Source organism: Myodes glareolus, chromosome 9, assembly GCF_982192425.1.
Source record: "Myodes glareolus chromosome 9, mMyoGla1.1, whole genome shotgun sequence".
Taxonomy (NCBI): Eukaryota; Metazoa; Chordata; class Mammalia; order Rodentia; family Cricetidae; genus Myodes; species Myodes glareolus.
The window spans coordinates 51,707,990-51,718,850 of NC_142034.1; the positions used below are offsets into that span (position 1 = coordinate 51,707,990).

General features: G+C 52.1%; 1 protein-coding gene across 2 annotated transcripts in view; it reads left to right on the plus strand.

Annotated features, from left to right (window-relative positions):
* The window catches only part of Pitpnm3 (PITPNM family member 3), an 89,606-nt gene that overhangs the window by 38,710 nt on the left and 40,035 nt on the right, over positions 1-10,861 (plus strand). For both annotated transcript variants that reach the window (XM_048448644.3, XM_085695250.2), the window contains one exon: positions 5,799-5,846. In XM_048448644.3, coding sequence (XP_048304601.3) covers positions 5,799-5,846 — 48 coding nt within the window. The remainder of the gene's footprint in view (positions 1-5,798; positions 5,847-10,861) is intronic.

Sequence of the window (10,861 nt, forward strand, 5' to 3'; positions counted from 1 at the left end):
CCTCCGCTCCTTCTCCAATCACTCTGTGTTTCTAGTTCAGTGGAGAGGGTTAGGGGTAAGCTTGTGGATGCTCGCTCAGATCCACTCGGAGCAACTCCACCTTCATCCTTCCCTGCTCCATCTCTAGTTCTTACTATCCTGGGCTCCAGGAAGCTCCCCTGAGATCCCATCCTCGCCCTGTCTGTCCTGCTCAGCACAGCTCATCTGCCCCTCACTTGCCTGTCTGAGCACAGTTGTGTCTTTCTGGGTTTGCACTTTCCTTCCACAGCCTGGCATATAAGTCCGTCTTGACCCCAAAGCAGTCAGTCAGGTGTCCTCATGCATCCACACATCCCATCACTCACTCACATGCTACTTTGCGTCACAACCTGTGCTAGTCGGTGTAGATAATTTGGGAAGGGCCTCAGGTTTGATTGATGGCCCGTCCTCCGGCCCACTTGAGTTGTTACAGTTCACTTAATCAGTTGCTCTAACAAGATGGGGGAGAAATAAAGAGAGAGCTAAGAGGACACAGAGCCAGAGCTGAGACTCCAGGGGCTAAGGAAGCTGTGCTGGGGCCCGGATAGACCAAGGAGGACACACAGACAGAGGGAGCAAGTGTTAAAGTGAGGAGGAAGGTCTGAGAGGCAGGGAGGTTTGGGAAGTACGTGAAGCTCATCCTATTTCCTTTCCTTTTTTGGGGAGGGGAGGTTAGGGTCTCACTAAGTAGCTCAGCCTATCTGTGAGCTGGAGACCCTCCTGCCTGGGTTTCTTGAGTAACTAGGTTCAGGTGGGGGAGTCTTGTGGAGGGAGCAGGGGAAAGAAAACTGGAGCTGAAGGTCCTGTATGGAGGCTGAGGAATAGGGGCTTCCTTGGGAATGTCCTTGGGTCTGTGAAAGGGGTTAAGCAGGGTAGCGTTGAGCTAATTTTGGCAGAGCTCTTTCTGAGAAGTGACGTGGAGGACTAAAGGAGCACGGCCAGGACGTAGTCCCTGAGGGTTGGGGATTGGAGGTAACGAACTACTACCTGCAGCTGAGTGGTACTCAACGTTTGGGGAGTGGCCTGTTTAGGAGGGGCAGGCAGGTCTTTCCTGGCCAGCCTTCTTCGTGAACTGACCTAATAGCTGGCCTGAACCTGTTAGGGCCTTCCAAGGCCCAGGAACAGGAGCATATCAGGCACATAAGAGCTTTAGCATCTCGTGTCCTGGAAGAACAGATAGAAAATTCCCAGACCTTTCTCCAGTGTCCGAAATCCTCCCAAGGAGCCACACGACCTCCCTTTGAATGCAGGGAATGGTTTCTCTTGTTCTGCGTGTTTGTTGAAAGAGATTGGTTCACGGTTATGCACTTTGCACATTTTGTGTCTCTAGGAGGGAGCTGGTGGTTTTCTGGAAGGTGGGTGGGAAGAGGAAAGAGATCACTTGGTGATTAGCTAAGAGTCATTAGCACGGTAGGAAGTGTCTTCTCTGGGGAGATGCTGTGGCCAAATCCCCCAGACTGTATGAACCTGAGAAAGGCAAGATGTATGGGACTACAGCCTGAAGCAGCAGTGGCCCTAGCTCCCAGCTCAGTCCTCAGCCTCCAACCCCAGCCCTGAGTCCTCAGCCTCCAACCCCAGCCCTGAGTCCCCAGCCTCCAGCCCCAGCCCTGAGTCCCCAGCCTCCAACCCCAGCCCTGAGTCCTCAGCCTCCGACCCCAGCCCTGAGTCCCCAACCTCCAACCCCAGCCCTGAGTCCCCAGCCTCCAACCCCAGCCCTGAGTCCCCAGCCTCCAGCCCCAGCCCTGAGTCCCCAGCCTCCAACCCCAGTTCCCAGTCCCCAACCTCTAACCCCAGCCGTGAGTCCCCAGCCTCCAACCCCAGTTCCCAGTCCCCAATCTCCAACCCCAGCCCTGAGTCCCCAGCCTCCAACCCCAGTCCACAACCCCCAGCCCTTTCTGCCTAACTATCTGGCTTATGAGTGCTTCTGGCAGCTTCTGTGATCGAAGCAAGCTTAAGCAGAGACAAAGTGGTTGGGCCCAGGGGCCCTGGAAAGTTCCAGGCCAAGTGGGGTCTCATTTAGGTAACACTGAACCAGCTGCACATTTGGTTAATGGCCCACGTCCTGGGAGCCTGCTAATCAGGAAACCGGGTTTCACAGCTTATATAATTCCTCTGTCACTGGTGGTGGCCCTGAGGGGAGATAAAGCCAGTCTAGGCTGAGCAGGCAAGACCAGCCTGCTGCTGTTGCTGCCCCCTCCCGTTCCCTACTCCATATACATGATTTATAGTGTGGATAGTAGGCCTACCATGGTGAGAGTTCTGTAATCCTAGCACACTGGTGATGTGGCTGAGACAGGAAGATTGGAATTCCAGGTCAGCCTGGACAACATAATGAGACCCTCTCTGAAAAAACAAGGGGTCGATAGGGGTTGGAGGGAGAGCAGGTAGGCTAGGTGGCAAGAATAATCAGAATGCATTGTACATATCTGTAATAAATCAAGGAACAAAACTGATAGAGAGAAAACAAGATGACAACAGCAAAAAGCAGACTCATGCTGGCCTACCTCAGTGTCCTCATCAGTCTCACAGGATTTCTGGGCTCCAGCATCACTGTAGGTGAACTATGTCTGCAGGAAACACTGCCCAGCGTCAACACCCCTTGCTAAGAGTCGCTTCTCTGCTCTCTTCCCAACCACCCTCAGCGTCTCTGCCTCAAAGAACCCTCCCCTCACCACCTGAGCCCTCCCAAGAGGCAACAGCCTAGAGATTACAAGAGGCAGAGAGGCAGGGTAATGGGAAGGAGAAGTCCTCATCATGGCCAAGTGATGGAGCCCACTGAGTCTCTGTCTTCGTATCTGTGAAGGGGGCCTATTTTGCATAGGTGGAAGACACAGCTATTTCAGGTGTGGAAAGCACAGGCAGGATGTAAAGTATCTTTACTCCTAGGAATAGCCTGCTGCGTGTACACAGCAGTAGCCATTCTCCTGGCTGGCTGTGAGATCTCTGGGCTTGTCTCTGATCTCCTTCCTAACACTCCCTTCTCCAAATCTATTGGCATCCTATGTGCCATTATCTCAAATTCACGAGCCTCCTGGCTTCCCCCACTCTCTACATCTCAGCTTCTCCAGCAGACTCTCAGGCTCTTTGGCCACTTCTCCATCAGATAAACTTGCTGGTGAAAATTCTGCCGCAGTTCAAAGCTGTCCTTGCTTTGTGGTCAGGAGAGCACCAAATGGAACGAGCAGCTCATAAAGGGTCTAGATATGTAACTTCCGTGGCCTCGGGGGAGGACCCAGAGATGGTGAACCAGAACGGTCTCCCTTTGCTGGTAGGTGCATAAGCAATGCCAGGGCATTGCTTATTATAGTCAGGGATGTGACCAGTGCTCCAAAGAGCCCTTGGTTTGGGCTTTACTGTTCCCAGTTTTGAATTATTTTATCTCTTATTTTGTGGTTTGTGAGTGAAGTCTGCGAGTCATGTGCCCCAGGCTCAGGCTTTGTTGCATGAGGTCCTGCACTGCAACACCTCGAGACCTCCCAAGACGGGTGCTTGGCCTTCCTCAGTCCCATCTGGCTGTCCTGTCCCACCTTTCCCCTCCCTCCAACAGGAACCTGAGCTCAAGCAGGGTAAGGGACAGGTGCTTCAACCTGCTATGTCTCCCTAGGCTGGCACTGTCACCGTGTATTCTGAGTGTAACTCAGAGGGATCAAACTATTACCACTTTAGGAAGCAAGTGTTCCCTTCCTAGAGGGTGAAGACAGCTCACCCTAGGTGGGGACAAGAGGTACGCGGGAGGCCAGGTGTATCACTCCACTCCCCAGCTGGCCATTATGCACAGTGGCTGGCAGAGGCTGGCAGTGGAGGACTTGGGAGATGCTGGTCTCCCAGTGTGTGTATACTATGTCAGGGATTGGGGGTTCCAGGCCATTGAGAACCATACTTACAAGTACTGCCATACTTACAAGGAACCCTGAGTACAAAGGAGCATATACTGGTATTCGAGTCTTCAGAACAAAGTCGGCACCTTTGCTGCTCTTCTTGCTATCTTGGCAGAGACATTGCTGTTCCTTTTGCCTAGAACCCAGCTAATTATGTAGCTGTTTCTGGGTCCAATCGAAGCGGCAAGAGCTTTGGGAGCTATTGTAAGTCATTGCTGCACCAGAGCTTGGCTTTCTTGCTTATTATATCCATGTAAATGGGCTTCCTGCCCAGGGTCACCCACCCCCGCATCCTGCTTCCCCTGGACTTGGCATGCCTTGAGCACGGTGTTTGCTGACCGTTTGTAACACACTACCATTTTCTCGGAAGCTCAAATCATGGCTCTGCTGCAGGCCTCCCCCTGCCCCTGTCCCCCATCCATCATGGCTGACTGCATTCTCAGCACCACGCTCCATGCAGAGGTCTTCTTGTCTTGTACGCACTTTGCTCTTCATCTCAGTATCGCCCGCAGCACTTGGCACCGTAAATGGGAAACAGAATGTGTACTTCGAATGTGGGACCTCCTTTCTGTGTTAGGGAAAGTGACTTTGTCCAGATGCCTCAGATGAGGCCTCAGAGTGACACCTGGCATTGGTATCTGATGCTGGGTCTTCCCTGGTTTCCGTCTGCATCCAGGTTATTCTCAGATTATTCTACTTCCCTGGGGCACAGTTTGTGGCAACCCCATCATGCTGGGGGGGCCACTCCATGAAGGCCCCATCCTTTCTTTCTCAACTGGACTCTTCTTGGATGGACACAGACTGCCCTGTTGCTGGGCCTGGGAAGCGCTCTGAGCCATGCACACATTAGCTGTTGACTCTGTCCATCTGGCTCCACCTTGTGTTGTAATGAGGGCAAAAGATGACGTCTTGAGCGAGTTGTCACATGTAAATCAGTAAATATAACAGTAAGGGCAAACTGGGCGTGATGCTGCGCACTTTTGATCTCAGCGTGAGGAAGGGTAAGAGTAGACAGATCTCTGAGTTCAAGGCCAACCTGAGCCGCAGAGTTCCAGGCCAGATAGGGCTGTCGATCTACAGTGAGACCCAGTCTCAAAAACAAACAACAACAGCAACAAAAAAGGGCAGTCCTTGTGAAGCAAGCGTTAGCTTCCTGCTCTGTTCTAAGAGCTCGAATTACTCACTGCACAAGGCCACTCTGAGCAAGGTACCAGCAGGACCCTAGAAAGGAGTCACAGTAGACCCTGGAGGACTGGCTGGGAAGACAGGTATTTCCTGGATGACAGTGCCCTGGAGTCCTGGGGAAAGGGACAGGGCAGCCTCACGTGGTCTAGGAGATCCTAGAGGTGACATCCTGAAGTGCCCTGAGCCCTTCCATAGAGAACCAGGATTTTTTCAGACCCCCCCCCCCCAGCAACTTAGAGTTGTTTAGGAAGTCCTAGCCATGGAGAATATGAGGTGTCTGGGAAGTCTCCGCAGAAGCCAGAGGCAGCAGGATGCACAAATCAAAAGCTGAGGACAGAGGTCTGGGTTTGGGAGAGATTTAACTACTGCTGATTGAACACACAGTACCCAGCTCAGACCCTCATAAGACAGGGTGATGGGGGGGGGGCAGCGTCTGTCAGCCACTGCTTCATAAAGTAGGGGAAGGGAGGAGACAGCAAAGATAACCTTGGGAAGGCTAAGGTCAAGGGCATCACCAAGGAGCCAACCACACTCAACATGACATCACATGGAGCTCAGGACTGGGTCACACACAAAGGCCAAGGGCTGACTCTGATGTGGGTGGGGTACAGGGTGGGTGATGCCTCTGCCTCCCTGGCTCTGGAGGGCAACCGTCAGCAGTTCCTCTGGGGCCTCAGAGCAGGGCCCCGGCTGTTCATGTCCTTCTTGTTTCCACAGGAGAAGGGGCCACAGCGTGCACATCCAGCATCTTGCAGGAGAAACAGCGTGAGTTACCCCTGGTCCCCCAGAGCCTTTCCTTCCATTAGAAGAGGGGTGTCCCGGGGCCTGGTCCCCTCTCAGGCTGAAAGCTCCAAGGGTGGAAGGACCTCTCCCATTTAGCTCCTGGGCAAGAGTAGAGAGCCTAGGGCCCATTGGTCTGAGTTTGGGCAGCTCTCCTGAGACCCTGGGACTTCTAAAGCATCCATGCTGGGCAGTTCTGGTGTCAGAACTCGGGCTAGGACATGAGGCTGATGGCCCTGACAGGGGATCACGGAAAGTTTGGTGACTGTCCTCTTCTCGGGGATGGAGAGTGGGAGGGTCTGGGGTGGCAGCCTTCTTGAGCCTCTGTGGCATCAGCATTGGATGCCAACTTCCAACAGCCGTGGTTGGTCCTGTGGTGAGCAAGGTCAGAGTGACTGAGGTTGTTCAAGGCTGGGCTCCAGAGGATGGTCCCTTCTAAACACATTCTGCTTTCTAGATATTGTCATTGTGTATGTGAGTGTGGGAACATGTGAGGTCAGGGGCCATCTTTCTGGACTTGGTTCTCTCCTTCCGTCATGTGTTCTGGGGATCAAACTCAGGTTCAGGCTGCATAGCAAGTGCTTCTATCTTGCTGGCCCTGAACATGCTGCTCCTTCAAACCCCTCCATAGAATGGTGAACTCTTCAGTCAGGAGTCCTGGGATTGAGTTCTGGGATTTCCTGTCCTTGGGGTGTGTGTGTGTGTGTGTGTGTGTGTGTGTGTGTGTGTGTGTGTGTGTGAACAGTCTGTTTTCTTAGGAAGATGGCTATGGGATTGGGTGTGCTAAGGTCACGCCAGCACACTGGCCACATGCCCCACTGACACACCAGGTGGACTTGGTGGGCAGCACCTGTGGCAGATCTTGTCTTCACTATGGGCAGTATTAGCTTCCACATGAGGCTGGGTTTGGGGCGAGGGCTCAGAACTCCCCTCATTTTCCTGCCTGCTGTTCTGCTTGCGGCTGTAGCTTTGGGGAGGTTCAACCCATTTTGCTTCTTAACTCCCCAGGCCCCAGATTGAGATCTTCCTTTAAGCCCCCCTCCCCAGCTGATCTTCTGTAGAGGGTGTGTCAATATCAGCATCCACAATTCATGGTCCAGCCCAAACGGCTACACTGGCCTCCAGCACAGCTTCCCTGATCCCCGGTGTCACAGTGCACAAAGATACAGACAGAGGGCTGGTGGTCATAAGTGCCTCTGTCAGGGGCAGCCCTCAGGCTCCAACCTCCAGCATGAAGGCAAAGAGAAAGGACAGGGTGCCAGGAAAAGGGGCAGTTAAAATTTTGCCTGATTTCATGGAGGTGACAATGGTGACACAGAGACTAAAGCCACAGTGGAAAGAAATGATTACAGAATTTGCAAGAGCTGAGCCACTACAATAGGAGAGAGGGAAGCCCTGACCCTGGCTGTAGCTTGTGTGCATGTGTTGGGTGGGCACTGGCTCTGGCTCTGGCCCTGGTCCTGGCAGCAGCTTGTGTGTGTATGTTGGGCAGGTGGGTGAACGTTCTTTGGAGGAGAAGGGCAGGGGAACAGCTTGGGACTCCTGGTTTGAATAACGACTGGGGATTTTAACTAGGCTGGTCCCTAGTTACCTGGCACCTGGCCCTGACTGCCTCAGGGCAGAGGAAGAAGACAGGAGTGGTGGGTGAGTGTTAGCGACAATAGGCTGGGTGTGGATTGAGGTGTGGTTGGCTGGTTTTGAAAGGCTGTATTCATGGGCAAGTTTGTTTCTGTTAGAATTAGTCCATGTAGGATTACCAGTGTCTCATTTGACCAGGAAGTCCCCAACATGGTGAACCATCAAGAAGAAAAAAAAAAAAAAACCAAAAAAAACCCAATATAAATACGAGAAGAAGGAAAAGCCCAGATCGTCTATGCTGGGCTTCCTTCTTGTTTATTTCATATTTATTTTAGAGACAGAGTCTCACTATACAGCCCAAGCTGGCCTCAGACTTTTGGCAGTCTTCCTGCCTCGCCTTCCCAAGTGCGGGGAGTTCAGTCCTGTACCATCGTGACTCGCCGCCGCTGTCCCTTTAGTAGTGGCTCAGAGGTGAAAGCGAGCCACCTGCAGCAGGTTTTGTCACCAGGAGGCCAGTCACAGCTCCCTTCCACGTGTTCCCATACACACAATTGAATTGACAGGATGCTTCATATCTCCTGTGACTCCCTGGGGGAAAAAATTGCATTTCGGTAGTAGCAAAGTCTTTTTTATTTCATGATTATAGATTTTGGTCAAAATTATATTGCTGTGAGCTGTCATTGTCTCCTGCTCCTTGAGGATATTTTTATGAGGGAAAGAATAGCAGCTGATGTGCAGGAGAATTTTAGAGCCATCACATCTCTGTCTTGAAGGCGTCCCTGGTTGGCGCTACCCAAGTCTAAGCCCCGTGTGTTCGGCTGGGAGGAAACTTACACTGGAGCGTGCATTCCTGTGAAGGCGAAAGGCTTTAACTGAGGCCATCGCTTTCCACATAACTCTACAATTACGTCCTGCCTACAATTTCAGACATTAAAATCATTTTTTCTTTTATGAAGTGATGGTGGTAATTGATGGTAATGTGTTTGTTTACTTCAAATCTGAAATAGGCAAAATAAAAGTTTGTGACCTGCATTTGGGAAGGCTGTATCAGGGTTTGTGTTGGGAATGTGCTTTTCCATCGGCTGTGCCCGTCTGTACATTCTACCTCAATTGACTTTTCCCACTGGGGGTTTGAACACTCGGAAAATAGGATCGTCCTCTGGGCGAGGAGTCAGACTCCCTGCCTCCTGGGACTGACGCCGTGATGGCTGGTGTTTAAAGCTCTCTCTAGTTCCTGTGACTCTTTGGGAAAGTGACTTAGCATCTCTGAGCCTCATTATATGTGGGAAGATGGCTGAACGCTCTGCTTCCCAGGTCAGCCGAGGGTATCAGGGGCTGTGGAGCAGATGCACAGGAAGGGTCTTTACCGTCTGCAGTTATACCTTGGATTTCCATAAGGCCTCACAGCCGGAACTCCTGGGCCATATGTGAAGGTGTATCTTGTGGAGCTCATCCTATGGCTACCTGGCTTTACCGTGATGTAAATAGCGTTTCTCCTTTGTTGTGGTTCAGATATGAAGTGCCACCCCCCTGACCATTGGTGTCCAGATGGAGGGTCCAATCACAAAGAAGTGATGGGTTTATAATTTGATGTTGTTACTGGGAGATGGCAGAAATTACTGGAGTCATAGTCTTGGAGGTTATATCTTGTCCCTAGCTCCTTACCCTGCCCCTCCCTCTGCTTCCTGGCCACCTTGAGGTAAGCAGTTTTGCATCTTCATGGCTTTCTGCCATGATGGTCTGCCTCAGTACATCACAGACATACCCGAGTCCCAGTAAACCCTTGTACCTTTCCATTGTTTCTCTGTGACATTTGGTCTCACCGATAAAAAGCTAACTAACTGGTGGTGGTTGCCAGGACCTCTGGGTAGCAGCTCTGGGACTTGTGTGTTCCTTGGACTCCCTGCTCCTTGGTAGCTTTCTCACAGTCCTGTATTTGTTTGCTTTTGGACAGCCGGCCTGGAAGTCCATGATCACTTGTTTTATTTAGAACCTGGTGGGGTGGGAAGAAACGGGGGAGCACTTGAGTGTGGGGACAGTATCGGGGCTTGACCTGGGGAGCAGGGGGCCTGGGCCATTCCTCCCAGTTTGCCTTGCAGTCATGGCCAGGACTGGAGCCCAGTCCTCTGTTCTGTTGGTTGATAGACGGAGTCCCTCTGGGTCTGTTATTCTAGGTGTCTCGGCTGCTGCCTTTTTGTCTCCTGGTTTCCTTTGTCCATGTCTCTTTGCATTTCTGCCTGTCACTGCTCACTGATCACAGGGACATTTTCAGATGCTTCCCCTGTGCCTGAGCGAGCCCTCCTGTGGATGTGGGTCCCGAGAGACTGAAGCTCACTGCTCTGTTCTTCCCTTCAGAGAGAAAAGCCTCACAAATCTGAATTTCAAACCTGGGCTCCTTCTAGACAGCGCCCCCACCGTCTTCACCTCCACCTTGACAAATGGGCCCCCAGGACAGCACACTGCCTCCAGCAGAAAGAACTCAGGCTCACCTTCTTTTCTTGGCCACCATCCCCAATTTATAGGAATCCCAGGCTTTCCTTGCTAACCTGCCTCAGCTTCCTCCACTGACCTCCATGCCTCTGGTGTCCGCCATTCTTGTCCTTATGAGTGGCAGGGAGGTCTTTGCAGGAAATACTTTCCAGGCCTGCTTGCCTCACTCGCTCACTGCCCAGCGCTCCCTGACTCCACTCACCTTGCCCTTCCATCAGTGTTGGATGTTAATCACGTGTATCCTTTCTAGAAACAATCTGCTGCATGCACTTCTCATAGGATAGTGGGGAGGTCTGCGATCCCGCTCACCCCGGCATCCCAGTGGAGGGACAGAGGATGGCAGGAAAGACACAGGTCCCAGGGGACCCCCTCATTTCCTGCTTCATGACTGCAGACACGGGATGGCATGCTCTGTGGAGGGAACTGTTCTGTTCTTGTGAGCTTTCTGCATTGTCTACGGGATGGAAGTCTGCTGCCTCTCCTCACATACCACATGGGTGTCATGGGGGGATATGAGACCTACTCCCCACAGGCCTCCCCTGTCACCCTGGCTCAGCAGGTGCTTCATGTGCTGGGAATGGCCCAGGCTTTCCTCTCTGATACCCATTAGACCTGGAGCTTGGAAGGACTGAAACCATGATTTCAGGATCACTATGTGAAAATAATGATGGCCGGGAGCAGATAGGTTTCTAAGGAAGGCAGTCATTCTGCTCTCTCCACTCCACCAACCACAGAACTTCACTGTGCCTGACCAATGTGAATCTAAGGTTTCTCCTTTCCTGAAGTGTTTTTTTTTCCCCCAGTTGCCCTAGGAACCTGGGGAAGTCCTCTGTCAGTTCTGTCACACAGGTATTCTCTGAAGGACCAACTTCATTACCACTCATCATTCAGATTGTGCATAGGTCAGGGACATGGAAGGATGCCTGAAGTTC